The sequence below is a fragment of the Peromyscus leucopus genome, chromosome 1 (genome assembly GCF_004664715.2).
Source record: "Peromyscus leucopus breed LL Stock chromosome 1, UCI_PerLeu_2.1, whole genome shotgun sequence".
In the NCBI taxonomy this organism is placed as follows: Eukaryota; Metazoa; Chordata; class Mammalia; order Rodentia; family Cricetidae; genus Peromyscus; species Peromyscus leucopus.
The window spans coordinates 66,127,841-66,144,562 of record NC_051063.1 but is presented as its reverse complement, the minus strand read 5'-3'; the positions used below and the strand labels follow the sequence as shown (position 1 = coordinate 66,144,562).

Here is a 16,722-nt window from a genome sequence, read left to right as displayed (position 1 = left end):
CTTCTGATTTTCTGAGGTGGTCTACACTGGCAGTACTTCTCTCTGCAATGAGAGATGGCTTTGACTGTGGTCAGTATTCCTCTTCCTGGGTTCCTTCCCTCCTGTTTCCTTTCTCTCTACTTGTACCACTTGCAGCTTCTAGAACTATCGTGCACCGGTTTGATGTGGGCACAAGTCCCTTCCTAGTTCTCCACCCTGGAAGAGCCCACCATTATCACTGTTTAAATGAAGCATTTCCTGTGGCTCTCTAAAGGGTATCTTTTGTCATTCAAGGAGATACTTTTAAAACTCTCATTGGCTTGCACATTTTATTTTTATTTTTTTGTTAATCTGGATCTATGTTGAGTTGGAACAATGATTTTTATTGCTGTTGTTGTACATTCATACATCATCTTACTTTAGAGTCCCAAACTTGTGATGCTTCTGTGTCTGCTTCGGTGCTTGCTAGGATTATAGGCGTGTGCCACCATGCCCCTCTAACACATTTTCTGAATCCACTGAAATGATCTTTCAGTTTTGATAAATAACATCAATTGTTTTCCTAGCCTTTGAATTAGCCTTTCATTCCCAGAAAGCAAAACTTAGTCACAAGGTGTTGCCCACTATATCCACTGCTAGACCCACTGCATTCCCTTGGACATTTTTGATTCTGTGCTGGCCAAAGCGTCTCAGTTAGCAGTCTTCCTGTAATATCCACGTGACTTTTGTAACAGAGGAGGGCTGATCTCAGGGAAAGGAGTTGCAGGGACATTATCCCCTCTCCTGTTGTCTGAACAAGCTTGTGCAAATGTGTCTACCACTCCTTCCAGAAACAGCTGATGGAACTTACCAGAGAAGTTGTTTGATCCTGGAGAATTTCCCTGTTGGGGAAATCTTCCCCCACGCTGGAAGGCTTCTGAACAAACTTGCTGCTTACACACACTCAGTTCTCTTCACATTCTGTTGTTTCCTTCACTCAGCTTGTTCTGCACAGAGTCCTTCTGTTTTGTTAAAGCTCTGAGTGCACTCCATGAGGTAGTGACTCACGTTTTCTCATTGAATCTTGTATATAAAGGCCTGGATAAGCACTGTTTTTCTTCTTGATATTGCTCATCATCATTGGCTTTCTTTTTTCTGAAGCTCCAGCCAGGAGATGACCAATGGTACTGGTCTTTCTAAAAGTTCAGTTCTGCTTTCACCAATGTTCTTTATATTTCTCCATTTTGATTCTTTGACATCTCTTCCTATCTTTTGTGTTTATTGTCAGCGTCACACAATCTAAAAACACCTCAGGAGGAAGTCTCGGAGATGCCTATGGGGAGTGGTCATGGTTATGATAATTGAGTTAGGAAGCCCCCATCCAGTGTGGATGGCCCCCTTCTCTAGGTTCAGGATTCTAAACTGGATAAAGTCAGAGAAAGTGAGTCAAGCCCTAGCATGCATGCATGAATTCATTGCTCTTTGCTTTTAACTATGGAAATGATGTGGCTAGGTCCCTCATGCTTCTGTCACTGTGACTTGCCTGCTATGAATGACTGTAACCTGCAATTGTGAGCTCTTTCTCCCCTAAGTCGGGGCGTTTTATCATAGCAACAGGAAACAAAACTGAGTCATCTTTTTTTTCTCAATTCTTTTGGCTTGTTCTGGTTAGAAAGTTCTTTCTTTTCTAGTAGCTTAAGGGTAAGCATTGATTTAAATTTTCCTTTTCCAATGCAGACATTTTCATGTTATAAATTTCTGGCTGTGTCCTGCTTCGGCTGTGCCCCCACAAGATTTCTTATAATGATTTTCATTTTCATTTAAATCAAAATATTTTCTGACTCCCTCTATCTCTTTGACCCAATGTGTTATTTGAGTACATTGTTCTATTTTCAGGTATTTAGACATTTCCCAGATTGTTTTTTCCTGCTCCATTACTGGTTTCTAAATTAATACTATTTTGGCCTGAAGGTGACTTGTATAGACTTTAATCTGTCTCAATATCTGTGGGGTTGTTTTGCAGCCTAGAATGTGGACATGATGAATGCCGTGCACATGCACATAAACACACATTGTTCATCGTGAGGTGGTCTGTAGCTGTCCCTCTGGCCAGGGTGGAGGGCAGATTCCTGTTAGTTTTCCAAAGCTGTAAACACCCCACCTTCCTGCTGTCACAAAAGGTGCTGCTGAAGAAGTCCCCAGATTCGTCTGCCATGCTGCCTGTACCTCCCTTCTCACTGTTTCTGATCATCTTGTGTGGAAGCATTGGTTGGAATTGTTCTGTCCTTTTGGACACAGTTCCTGCAAATTTTCATTGATGCAATTTCCTTTTCCTCTCTAAATTCTCACTTGCTGACTAGCTAGCCACCTCCAGGTCCTCTGGACTCATTCTGAAGTGGGGATCTCCTCCTCACTGTGACTTCCACTCAGTTCATGTTGTCCTATTAAGAGCAAGTTTCGGAATAGACATCACATACTTGTGCTAAAACTCTGAAAAACCTCTGCCTGTCAACAGGGAGTTAAATTTCACATTTTAATCTCCCCTTTATGGTTTGTTTTACATGCTTGTTCCCTATGTTGTGATCCTTCTTTCTCTTTTTATACCTAATTTTGCATTGAATAATTTATGTAGGGGCTTTTTTGTGTTTGTGTTTGTTTGTGGGGAAGCATTAAACCACCAGTATAGCTACAGTAGGCTCTCTCGATGCCTTTTTATTTGTTCGTGTGGACTTTTTTCTTTTTTTCCCTTTTATTAAAAACAGCTTTTCTTTCTCATATAATATATCCCTATTACTCCCTCAACTCCTACCAGCCCTCCCCACCTCTCCTCCCATCCAAATCTACCCCCTTTCTGTCTCTAATTAGAAAACAAACAGGCTTCTAAGGGATAATAATATAACATAATATTATGATAAGATAAAGTAAAACCTAACACATCAGAATAGGACAATACAAACGAACAGAAAGCAAAGGCAGAAGAAACAGATATAGATGCAAAGACCCCACTCATTCATACGCTCAGGAATCCCACAAAAACATAAACCTAGAAACCAAAATATATATGCAAAGAACCTGTAGGGTACAAAAGAGGAAGAAAGAAAGAAAGGAAGGAAGGAAGGAAGGAAGGAAGGAAGGAAGGAAGGAAAGAAAGAAAGAAAGAAAGAAAGAAAGAAAGAAAGAAAGAAAGAAAGAAAGAAAGAAAGAAAGAAAGAAAAAATTTAAAACACTGGCATGACATTACAAGACAAGGAACCTCCAAATACATGCCTGAGTCTGTTTTCTGTTGGCATCTACTGGTAGGCATTGAACCACCCTTTAAGAGCAGTTTGTTTCCCCATGAGACTCCCTTGGAGAAAACTGAATTTTCATTTGCAAGTGGTTATCAATTGGAGATAGCTTCTGCGTTAGGGATGGAGGCAGGTGTCCACTTCTCTCAGCTCTGGGACCCCTTCTGGTGCAGACCCATGCTGGACTGTGCATGCTGCCTCCATCTCTGTGAGTTCCTATGAGCTTTGATCATGTTGATTTAGAGGGCTTTGTTTCCTTGGTGTCCTCTATCCCCTCTGGCTCTTACACTCTTTCCGCCTCTTTTTCCACAGGGTTCTCTGGACCCTGAGGGGAAGGATTGGATGGTGACATCCCTTTAGGGCTGAGTCTCCCAAGGAATTTGCTATACAGACCAGGCTGGCCTTGAACTCACAGAGATCCACCTGCTTCTGTCTCCCCAGTGCTAGGGTAGAAGGTATGTGTCACTACACTTGGCTTTTCTTCACTCTCTGCATTTTGTCTGGCTGTGGGTCTCTGTGTTGTTCCCAGATGCTGCGGGAGGAAGCTTCTCTGATGACGGCTGGGCAAGGCACTGATCATGTTTATCATCCTGGTCCTAGATTCCCTCACTCAGGATAATTTTTTTCCTAGTTCTAACCATTTACTTGCTTCTCTGGCAGACTTGGGGGGTGGATTCCCAGAGAATGTCTGTTGGAGAAGGCTGGAATAACAGGATGGGTAGGGAGAAAGGTTGGAGGGGAAGATCTGTGTGTTCTGCTGGAGATGAAGGCAGAGAGCGCAGGGACGCTGGAGCAGGTGGTCTGATGCTGAGCTGGGGGCGAGACTAGGGAATTGGATTTGGAGGAGAGGGAGAGAGCTGAAGTTCTGCAGTCAGCCTACCTGTTTCCCTGGCCAGAGCGAACTTTGGGTTCCCAGGAAAAGGTGTTGTTGTTGTTTGTTTGTTTGTTTGTTTTTTGATAAAAAGCTCTCGGTATGTAGCCCTGGCTACCCTGGAATTTGCTATACAGACCAGGCTGGCCTTGAACTCACAGAGATCCACCTGCTTCTGTCTCCCCAGTGCTAGGGTAGAAGGTATGTGTCACTACACTTGGCTTTTCTTTTTGGTTTTGTTTTTTTATTTATTTTTATTTTTTTAAGACAGGGCCTCACTATGTATCCCTGGCAGGCTGGATTGAACATTTATTATGAATCTATTATTACATCTGCAATTATTTTGCTATCTTGTCTCTTCACAATTCCAACTGCCTGCTCTACACCCCCACTGTGTGTGTGTAATAAAATGTACACCTTTATATAAATAAATAGATCATACGTGAAGATAGCAGCTCTATCTTTAAGTCTCTGGAATTTACTCTCAGCTGTTACCATGTGTCATATAGTAGACGATAAGAAGGTATTCCAATTTCACACTTCCAGGTCCTCCTCCAAATCCCTTGTGGCAGTGCTAGCATGCATCTCACGTTTACAAATGTTGTAAGGTGTACAAACACGCTCTGTCACTATTCACTGCTCTCTCCCCCACCAGTTATTCTCAGAGCTGTTGCGAGGGAGAACAATACAACCCTTATCATGAGAGGGAGAACAATACAACCCTTATCATCTTGATCACTTTCCTTTCTTGTCCAAAGGAGGAAAACTCCTCACTGATGTTACATTATTCCTTCCTGATAAGCTCCTTGTAATCTCTTGAGCCAATGATCTCCAGACAGTGAGATCTCTTCAGTTCTATCAGTTCTAGTTTGTTTGGCATGATATTTCAACCTCAAGTTCTGCTAGATTTTGATTAGTTTAAGTTGTAGATGGAGAGATTTTTATCTCAGCCGTTTAAACACATCACTTTGTTGTGACAATAAACCTCGTGAGATTTTCGTCTTTGTTCCTGTTTGTGTAATGTGTCTTTTCCCCACCTTCAAGATATGCTTGTAGTCTTTGCTTTACATGTTTGACTCTGACTTGCCGGGTGCTCGGCTCCTGCTTGTTTTCAGCTTTGCTCTTTTCCAGTGGAGTTGGCTGAACTTCTTGAGTCTGCAGTTTGACAACACTGTTTATTTTTGTATCCCCTTTGATCATCGTCTCTCCAAATGCTTTTCATGCCATGTGTTCTTCTAGGACTTCAATCACACATATGTTAACCATCTGATGTTATCTCACAGCTCTGAGGATGCAGGCTCCGTTTCTCCACTTGCGTTCTCTCCGAAATACAATTCCCAAAGTTTCTAATGTTCTAACTTTAAACTCTTTCCTTGGCTTCATCACATCTACTCATGAGCCCATCAAAGTCCCTTTCCATCTTGGATGTTACAGTCTTCTTAATAGTTCCATGACTTTAATTCCATTTCTCTAAGGAAATCCTACACCTCTTCCCTCCTTCAGGTCATTATTATGCTAATCAGCGTTGTGCTGAGAGTTCCAGGGTGCAGGTCTCTGGTTCTGCTGATTGTCTTGTCTCTTGATGCATGAATTGCTTGCTTGCCTTGCTCTTCTTGTAATGCTTTTACAAAATGCTAGCATTCAGAAGTAAGACAGTAGACTATGCCATGCATTGGACTTCCTCCTATGGAGCATCACAGCCCTTCTTGTGTCGGGCTGTCAGCATGGGAGGCAGGGTCAGTACATTCAGGAGTTGACCTGGACTTGGCTCCTACTGTCAAGGTTGCCTGCATAGGCATCGAATTCCCTTAACAGTGACTTTTCCACAGAGCTTTGAGTTCTAGGATATCTGACCATCTCTTTCAATATATCTGTCCCCACTTCTGGCCATCCTATATTCCTATACCATAGAAGGTGCACACCACATACCTTTCCTGTATTACCTGTATTGTGGGCAGGGGCTTGGTCCAGCTTCAGTCTTAGGGAAACTTGTAATGAGTTGTGAGTTTGGGGGTTTCTGGCAGCACATCTGAGCTTTTGCATTTCACTTACAGGAAGGAATATAGCTTAGAACTTTTCACTCACTCCTGTGACCAAACTGCAAACGTTCATGTGTATCCACTGTGATTAGCCACCAATGCTGATGTTCGCAAATATTCTGAAGCCTGACTTCCTCATTCTGAGTTCTTGTTATAGATTTGTTTCCTAGTAGAGGAAGTTAAAATGAAAATAATAAAACTACACAATGTGAACTTTTCCAAATGTTACACAGAAGGGTTCTAAGGTAATCGTGGTCTCATAACTTGAAATCGAGAAAACATACGCTCAAGTCAGATTTCTTAAAAATCTCATCTGGTAATTGCTTGGAGATCCATATGACATACTCCAAGTCATCCTACACTAAAAAGTAAACAAAAACATAAATGCCCCCAGACTAGAAACAGCAAAACAGAATAAAAGGAAAGTACAAATCAAAGTGCCAAAAATCAAATAGAAAATATAAAGCACAAAATACACTAAACTTCATTTTGAAAGACAGACATTGTGCTTTTAAACAACCTGAGTGTATAGCAAAACAACAACAACAACAGGACAAGAAAAATGAAACTAACTGTGAGCAGAGCAGTGGCAGCCATGGTGACAGAGGTGGCTTTCATGTCACCCACCCCATGCTTCTCTAGGAGGGTCCTTCCTCCCCTGGGTACCAACATGACCTTTTAGTGAGACATAGCACTTTCTTTAACTCCTACTCTCCTAACTTTTCCCAACATGGAGACCAGATCTAACTGTGTGGGATGCCGTGTCCATTTCTCAGCTCTTTCATATGGTGTCTTCACTGTGGTTTGCGTGTGAAATGACCACAAGAGGCTCAGGTGTTCGCCTCCATGATGGAATGTACTCCCCAACCACCCCCCGTAAAAAAAAAAAAACAACAACTGTGAGCCCAGATATGCACCCTTCCCCCTAAGTTGCTTCTTCTCAGGGATTAGATCGCAGCAATGAGAAAAGTAACTAATAAACCAGGCCTCAGTGAGCAGAGATGCCATTCTCATCACATTTAATACCACACTTCTCATTTGTTTACAGGAAGTCAGAGAATCAGGATCCCTGCTTCGACTTTTGACATTGTCCATGCCCATCACCTTCCTTTTGACATCATCCATGCCCATCACCTTCCTTTTGACATCATCCATGCCCATCACCTTCCTTTTGACATCATCCATGCCCATCACCTTCCTTTTGACATCGTCCATGCCCATCACCTTCCTTTTGACATCGTCCATGCCCATCACCTTCCTTTTGACACCATCCATGCCCATCACATTCCTTTGGACATCGTCCATGCCCATCACATTCCTTTGGACATCGTCCATTTGCCTTCTCTGAATACGGGCTGCTTTACAGAGTCACAGTAGCACACTGGGGAAAGTATGCAGACTGTCTTCAATGGGATCTTATCCTGACTGATTTTAATCACTGTGTTTCAGAATTGCCCTTGTGCTCCTTTCTCATTTTTTCCTACGGTCTCTCCACAGAGGCAGCCCAATTTTTTTATTGCACCCCTTTCTGATCTTCTGTGGTTGCTTATTTATTTATGCCTGCTAAATTGTATTAAAATTTGCTTTACCCAAAAGGGTGACCAGGTCCTGTGTAAAGCCCTTCTTTACATAAAGGATCAAAAGAATCTGAGCAGAATGCTCTTTGCTGCACACCTGGGCTTTTATTTTCTTCCCCATCTGTCTCTCTCATCATTGAAGCTGAGATGGCACGACCGTTTTGGCTATTATACATTTGCGTTCCCCAGCACAAGTTTAGTAGACTCAGGCTTTCTGATCTCGGGCTAATACCATATAGACGACTCTTACACAAACCTCCAGTTTCCCTCAAGGCACTGTTCATTTTGTGTGCCTCTACCAGAAGGTAAGTGACCCAACGATCTCTTCACACTGCTCTCAGCTCTTTTATTTGTGACGAGTGCCCTGACATGCTGCCTCATTCCAGAGACTCACATACTCTATGGAGGAAGAGAACTGATGGAGAGATGAAGCAGATGCATCCTGCAGCTCCTCACTAGGAGGACCATGCTGGCCACTGACACCTTCTTGCCTGCCTACTTCCTACCCTGAATCAGCTGCTGATGGCTGGGAATGAAGGAGTCTTGGATTACTTCTCACTTCGGCCCATTAACACCATCATTAGGGACGATTTCCTTATTAGCCACTTAGTTATTAACATAGGCCTTCCTTTCCTCAGCTGTGACTCTGTGTCTTTACATCCTAGACCCACTGGCCAGTGAAAAGAAAATAGGCTTCCTGATGCTCCTCAGCTTCCCAGGATGAATCCCTGCTTTCCTAGAGGAGCTGAGGAGCCATCCGATTGGGAAAACACCACAAAATCTCTCAACATTTACAAAGTGTGAGCCCTCAGGATATCGCTGGCCGAAGAGGGTGGAAGCCTAGTACCTACTATCCCATCTAGGCTCCCCACTGACTCCTACAGTGGTCCAGCCTTGCTTAATTGCCTACAGTTTCTTGTATACATTGTATCTACTGCTTGGCTTAGCATTCTATTCCTCTTCCTGCCCTGAGATATCACCCTAGGACTTCCCTCGGGGTCCTCTATAATTTGTAACTGCATCACATGATTGTGAACTTCTGTTTCCCATCTTCCACTAGATGGCTTAGCCCCGCTCTCATGGTGCTGTGCCTGCCCCCTTCCTTGTAGATGACTTGCCTGGTGAGTGAAGAGAAGGAGACTAGCATCAATCATAACTTCCCACCTTTGAGATGGCCAAGGCTTCTTCTAGCTAGGAGTAGAACAATTGTGCATAAATCCAGTTCACCTAAGAAACGAAACCCTTTTGTAGTACGTTAAACTTTAGATAGCTTTCCAAGCTCGGTCAAGTTGAGCTCACAGGACCCGAGCCCCTGAACGTGCAGTTAACTCTCAGTCAGCATAAGTGAAGGAGATGTGACATTAACCCAAGCCTTAAGTTCCTCACACAGCACTCCACCCATAGTGACCTCTACCAAGGCAGCCAATAGCACAGTTATTCAAACTGCTTGCTAGGCTTGCATCGCTGGAGTTCATGGTATATAACCTTCCACTGTCCCTCAAATGTCAAAGCATGAGTGAACAGCATTTAGAGAATAAAATTACATGAAAACCACTATCCAAGCAAGAAAAGAAAGTCTTAACTCACTGGCACTGTTTAAAATGAGAGCTCAAAACTCACTTTTCCTGTTCTCTGGAAATTCTAATTATGTTTCTTTGATTAATTTGAAAGAAATCAATAAAATATATCTGATTCTAAGGCCACTGAATTCTGAATAGAAAAAATATATAGCAAAGTTGATCAATATGATATGTCAATCACAGAGTATATTTATGATGTATTTTATATTATGTGCTTGTATAAATGTATACATGGTCATACTCATGTATATTTGTATAATATAAATTGTAGTAAAAATTAAATATGATATGCAAAGTTATTCACCCATAAGATATAAAATAATTGTTTTAATAGCAACATATTTGATAATTTACAGACAAGTGTTTTAATAAAGACATAATTCCTAGCTTTTAATGGTAAAATTGAAGTGATTTATTTTAAATTAACTAATTTGGGGATTAACTCTTTCACTTTTCCTTGCTCCCCTCCTAAGTGCTTTGTGAGTCAATTAGCAACACACAAACAACCCTTTGCATAGATGTTCTTAAGGCATTCAATTTATCCTTTTCAAAGGTGAATGATTTCTGAGAATTCTGAAACTTATCAAAAAGTCAAATTTTACTGATGCTATTTAGGAACTCCCATGTCAAGCAGATGTATCTGATGGTTAGTCACCTTGGGAGACAGGTCAACATTTCTCCCAAAGATAAGCAAGCTTCAAGTGTTTCCTTCACTGGTGAAGCAAAAGGTCAAAAACATAAAAGAAAAGCCAGGGAAGTTATAAAAAACGAAGATTTGACTAATGGCAGGCAAGGTTTGAACAAAAGATTGCTAAAACATTATGTTTATAACAAGTACCATTTCATCCTTTAAGGATTACCAGTCCCCAAATCAGAAGGTGAAATTAATGAATGCTATTTGAATGGAGAATGAGGTATGTGTTGTGTTGCAGTAAGTTCGCAACCTGAGAAGTTATCGGCTTCCCAGTGAACATTAGGGTGTCCACAAGCTATGTGTCCTGGGAGGACTGAGGCGTCTGAAAAAATGTCTGTGTGGCCTTCTGCCACTAATGCAAAGGAAGAACTCCACCCACAGGATTTGTTAATCAGGTAGCCTTCAAAACTAAACCTGCAGGTGATCTGGGCAACTTCACCCGTGCATTGAGAAATATCATTCTTCCAAGAGCCATTGAAAGTCATGAAGCCCTCGTAGAATATGATATGTGTCATCAAATTGTCTTCCATGACTATCAATGCAAATAGAAACATGAGCATTGTGGTATGCGATGCTATAAACATGTGTACACCTAATGTTTGGTCAGCTCTCAAACAGTCCGCAACGCATAATGACAAGAATGAAGGCACTTTTCAGTCGAGAATCACAAAAGCCTGCTGGACTTGTTGTCTTGTTCTTCCTGAGTTATTGCTAAACAAGAGTCCTTGCAAATTGGAATAAATATGCAGGCAAACAAGGAATAAAGTAAATGCATCCCCCACCCCCGTGCTGGTATCCACAGGAGCAGCTCCTTATTACTAAATTTTAGAGACACATATTGAGATAAGCTTGGTAGGTAGGAAATTACAGGAAGATAATGTAATTCTGCAGTCATAAAATATCCCATAATGGAAGGGGCTGCAAGACAATTTTGGCACCGGCAACATTTGCTTTTGTAATATGATCATATGTTAAGGTGATTTTAAAAAATCAATTTAAAAATTCATAAGATGATTTTATTCTCCTGTTACAATACATGTTTATTATGCAATGTTTCATCTGAGGATTGTTTTGGGAGGGGGTTATTTTACAGGACAAATGTTCTCTTGGGTCACTTGATTCCAAAGGTAGAACAAAGCCCATCTTCCAAATAGAGTGTTTTATAATCCATCTCCACCATCACCTCCACTGATAATGCAAAATTCAGAAAAACTATGCATGTACCTGTGCCCTGCAGACCCACAAGCATCCTTGCATGCAGCTCCCTAGACAAGCAACACTGTTAACCAGTGACTATTGTTCACCTGGTGTCCTTGCTAACCAGTAGCAGAAAACATGGTCCAGTTATAAACACAGAGCCTTGCCAATAATATCCTGTACAAATCCCTTGTCTCCTCTTCTTCAAGATCGACTCTATAGCTGAAGAAGAGTGACCCGACTCAAATTTTAAAAAAGATTCACACTGCAATACATCATAAGAGAATTTGCTAAGAGAATTGTATCATGAAAATGACACTTGGTTTTCAAGCTGACTTATGACTAACACAGACAGGCACAAAAGTCACATTATCACTGTTATTTGGAGACTGACCTGGTATTGGTTGAGCTGCTAATACCACAGTGGGGAGAGGCCTGGAGGCAGGAGCTGGCCTAGACAGAGACGGAGTTACTTGGTTTGCCAGAAAATGAGGTTTTTCATGGCTGTGGAAGAGTCCTGATTCCTCGGGATATATCCATGTTGAGTCCAGAGCAAAGGAGTTATTTAAAAAGATCTGTCCAAAGTAAAGGTGAACAAAGCATTTAAAAATAAAACACTTGGTGGAAGATACAGGTATATGCTATTGTTCACTGGTCAAATGGTGGGTGTTACACTACTGGGCATGCCATAAAAGTGTGGATCTAAAAACTAAAGAAAGGAGTTGCTGTAAGAAAAGACCCCTAGCTGAGACTGGGCTAATCTTCAGCTATCAGCCTATCTTAGCCAGTTCAGCACAACAGCCAGGAGACAAATTGGAGAATCACCCAGTGAGATCACCACTGGTATGATAGAACAAGTTAATATGTTACTCCATCTTTCATATTCAAGTAAGGAAAAGATACTCAGGACACTTGAATTCACAAACCATCAGAAAGGAGAAAAAACAAAGTAGGAATCATGAGGAAAAAGTCCTTTTCAAAATGTAAAACTTGCATTATATAGTATTTAAGAGTGGATTTAAGATTTTAAAGCTAAAAAAAATTCTGATTCAAAAAGTGTTGCTTTTTCAACAGAACCCAAGCGTTTGAATTATAACAAAATTATCCCTGTCTGCTGATGTCTCTGAGTAGGTCAGTCTGACTCTGAAATGAGCCCTCTCTGTACTCAAATAGTCAATCTATTACAATTAGAAAATGCATAATGTTTTCTGTTAACATGGTGATACCAGGAACTTATCAATTAAACATCCACTTATCCAATTAAATCACTTGCACTTTTACCTTGTAATTAGGCATCCGCTTATCTGTCCAGCTTTTCCCAACAGGAGGTGGCAGAGCAGAAGGGCAGACATGTGGGAAAAGGGGCACCAACTCCACAGCAGAGGAGGGCGACAGTCCTATGGATGGAGAATGACCACCGAACAGCCACTGGAACCCAAAATTTCAAAAGAGAGAGAAACATTAGCCTGTTTTCTACCAAAAGACACTGGAGTAGCTGCTATGATAAAGGAATTTAAGTGTAGAAATTTGATGAGAAAATAATATCATTTCCAATCAAGAAAGACCATGAACAATTTATAAATTATTTGGGAAAGTTTCATATTTGGATCATCATAAAATTATCAATTTAATATCTGTCAACATTGGGAAGGAACTTCTAAGATAAGACAATGAGAGATACAAGGAAATGGGATTTCTACAGCCCAGTGGTTACACAGAAGTCTGGCTAAACTAAGTAGGTCAGGAAGCAAAGCTTAAAGTCAGGAATCTTGTTGGAAAGGAATTGGTGGTGTGTGTGTGTGGGGGGGGGGTGATCGGGAGAGGGAAACAAAAGAGGGTGTGGGGGGAAAGAAACCAGAAACTCTTCTATACATGCAGGGAACTCAATTTAAAAAAAATTAGAGAAAGAATGAGTTTCTGGCCTGGGCTGATGGGAAGGGCAAAGGCTGGCTTTGGGGCCATTTCTTTTGAATTCCCAGCCTCTCTTCACCGAGAGCACAGAGCTGTATCTCTGGCATTCCCTTCAGTGTGGCAGTTTGCATCCATCTCATTTACCATTTTGAAACTGTTTTAGCTAAGACTGTAACTTTCTCAAGGTTCATTAATACAAACAGATTCTAGAGCCAAGGAAATGTAAGGACTGCTTAGCTGAAGATCTCAGACAGCCAGCACTGAAATGGACAGTCACCCACTAAAACCCCCCAGGCTTCACCTCAGTAAGGCAGGGGTGGGGGTGGGGAAACACTCAGAGGCTACTGCTTCAACGGCACAATGTTTTTCTTGTTTTGCTATATGTAAAAATGGCTTCCTGATTCTACCTATCCTTATTTAGATGGTGAATAGCAGAAAACATTTGAAAGACAAATGCTAAAGTTTTTCCGGATTTTTCTTTTTTAGTTTATTGGGGGGGGGGAGGGATTCAAGGTTTTATGGGGGGGGGAGCAGTTTTTGACATTATGTACCTCTAGTGGTAACACTCTGAAATGACAGCCCTCCTAAACATGGCAAAAGCTACCAGAGCTTATCCAATAAAGCCGAACACGATGTGCATCACACATATAAAGATAGGATGCCCACTATGGCTTGTATCATTATCGTTAAGTCTAAGGAACAGCTTAGGGGAAGTTTCATGATGTCTTCTAGAAAAACTCACAAGGTGGTACCGGGCTTAAATTAATTAAAAGTGTTGTGACAGAACGTTTATTTGAATATGCTAATGAGGCCAGTCTCGGGATGAAATATAGGCTATTCTTGTTTTCAAATTCATTTGTACAGATAGTGAACAATGAATTTGGCCAAAGCCAGGAAAGGTTGCAGCACCGCACCATCAATCCAAGATGTAGTCACTTTTCTTTGCTGTTCCAGGCTGTGCATACCAAACTCTTCTAAAGTGGGATCCGGCTTAAGGGAATTTAAATGGCAGGAGAGGAAATCCCCCACCCCCCAAAACGCTTTCAAGGCAGGATTTCCAGGCTGCCTTCCGTGGCTGGAATTCTCTTAAGCACTGCCCTGAATCTATGTGAAGGAGTAGGGGGACCAGATCAGAATCAGAAATAGCTATTGATCCGCAGCTTGCTTTCAAGTCTGGCGGAGACTGTAAAAGTATTAACTTCGAGACGAAGGCAGCCACGGTAGTTGGTTGCCGCGCTGTGCTCGGCGGCGGCGACTTCAGCACCGCGTTCTGGACAGCGCCCGGCGCCGGGGGAAAGTTGGGTCCAGGCAGTCTGGCTCCAGCCAAGAATGCCGGGTCTAAGCCGCTCTAATGAGCAAAAAACTGCCAAGGCAAAACCGGACGTCGAAGCATGAACTTTCTTGCCAATGTATGACTGCGAGGCTGCGTCCGGATGGTGTGGGGTACCCAGGATCACCCGGGAAGGGAGGAGCACCAACCCGAGGGCCAGGGGAAGAAGGGGACCTGCAATCCTAAACCTGAGTGGGATCGGGGCTGGGGTCGTTACCTGTCCATGGAGCAGGGGATAATGGTGCACAGCGGCGTGGTCTGGCGCAGAGGGTAGCGGCAGGAGGGGCAGCAAGGGCTCGCCCGGGGCTGGCCAGCCCGGCAGCCGCGCAAGCAGCGGGGCGGCGGCGGGCTGCGCCGAAGCCAGCAGCACCGGCGGGGGCGCGACCCCGGCGCCGAGCCGGAGCAGCCCGGCGGAGCCGGGGACCATCCAAACCCAGGGCGGTGGCGGCGGGTCTGCATTCATCGGCCACGGGAGAGGCTGCCGCCGCCGGGACTGCTGGGGCTGCTGCAGCTGCCGCCGCCGCCGCTGGAGCCTGGCGCCCGCCAGCATCCTACACCCCGCGCGGGCGGCGGCGGGGGTGGCGGGCGCCCGAGGTGCGGGCCGGCGGCGGCGCGGGCTTCGGAGCGAACTCACTTGGTTGCGCGGCGCGGCCGCTCGCTCCTCCCCTGCCCCGCACGGGAGCCCCTCCTCCTGCCTGCGCCCTCCCTGCCTGCACCGCCCCCGGGCCCGGCGGTGCCCCAGTCCCCGCCCCCAGCCCCGGACCCCAGAGGCGGGGACTCAGCGCGGCACCGAGGGGCGCGCCCAACCCGGCCGGCTGATTCCTCTACTGCAGTCTCCAGCCCACTTCGTTGTCGCTGCTGGTAGCCTAGGGTTCTAGCTGACGGAGCGCACCGCGGAGCCAAGGACTCCAGGCTCTGCGCTGCTATCCTAACCGCGAGCTGAAGCCGAGGTGGAGGCGCTGGGGCCAGGCAGGTCCCGCCACCCGCGGAGCTAGGGGCGCCGGTGCGATCTACCTGGTTTAAAGTGAGTCTAAGGCGCAGAGCCCAGAGGGAATACTAGATTGCAGACGCTGACGCCAGGTGGGCCCGGGACCCATCTAGACACGGGTCGATTTCTCTCTTGGATAAATATGGAAAATATTTACCTAGTCCCTAAAGCGTCGCCGTGCCCTGAAACCCGAATTTTGATACTGAGTCTCTAACGTCCTCCCCATCCCAACCCCACCCCTCACACACGATATCTGCTGGCTTCAGCGCCCTCCTCTGCTTTAACCCTGAGACCCCCAACCTTTCCTCTCGTTCTGGTGCAAAACATAAGACAAGTGGTTATGGGGCCATTGCACAAGACGGCCCCTCGTCTAGAGGGCTCGGCCTCCGTAAACTCGTCTTTAATTCCTCCCGACACAGGACTGAGGTTTCATCATGCCTCGCCACAAGCTGCTCTGCCGCTGCAAGCAGGAATCAAGGAACGTTCCGAGCTCCCTCTCAGCCCGTGCCTGCTGAAGGAGCCTGGCTCCGCTCTGGTCACATGCAGTATCCACCAGGCGGCGCTGGTCCCAGCCCCTGTGTTGACCTCGCTCTCGCTGAGGACTGGGTGGGCCGGGTCTCTGCCTTCAGATTCTCTGACATTAGTTGGTAGCTGCTTCCAGCCCCAGTCCAGCCCTAGGCAGTTAGTGCCAACAGCAGGGCACAGACTTCCACATACTAATGAACCCTAAACCCTAGGCACCCAACCGTAAGATCTAGTCCCGCTTAGAAGCACTTGACCGAACTTCAGGTACCAAGAAGGATCCACGCAGTTAAGAGCTTGCCTACGAATCCTGCCTGACCCGGGTGGAGTGCAGCACACCCAGATACCTCCAAAGACACCTAGGTCAGGCACATACTCATCACTTCTCACCTCTTTAGCAGCCCCTCCTAATAAAAACAGAAGCACCCAAGTGCTTCCAATCAGTTTCCGGGGTTGCTTCCTCATCCTTGTGGTTTGCCTAACTTCCTTCTGGCCTGGCATGATTTCTTTTAGATCTCGGCATATGCTGATTTACATAGTTGGCACATCACTACTTTCCTCCACCCAAACCGCTTACAATTAGTGAGTGTCTCTCTTTCTTTGATGCCAAAGTACTGACAAGATTATTTCCCACATACAGCCCCAAAACTTTGCAGATTGGAGCACTGGGATCACCCACTGGAGACTGCATTCATGTGTCTCTTTATGATACTGTGTGGCCATTTTGGTCTCTGGGTCCACAGTCTACTGAGGTGTTTTGCCAGTTAC

At 44.5% G+C, this 16,722-nt stretch overlaps 1 protein-coding gene across 1 annotated transcript in view; it reads right to left on the bottom strand.

The window, feature by feature from the left end:
- Nucleotides 1-15,077, bottom strand: part of Tcerg1l (transcription elongation regulator 1 like) — a 193,820-nt gene extending 178,743 nt beyond the window's left edge. Inside the window, exons 1-3 of the mRNA XM_028869221.2 lie at nucleotides 14,662-15,077; nucleotides 12,485-12,631; nucleotides 11,598-11,778 (exon numbers count right to left, since the gene is read on the bottom strand). Coding sequence (XP_028725054.1) covers nucleotides 11,598-11,778; nucleotides 12,485-12,631; nucleotides 14,662-14,994 — 661 coding nt within the window. The 5' untranslated portion in view covers nucleotides 14,995-15,077. The remainder of the gene's footprint in view (nucleotides 1-11,597; nucleotides 11,779-12,484; nucleotides 12,632-14,661) is intronic.
- Between the last annotated feature and the right edge of the window lie 1,645 nt (nucleotides 15,078-16,722).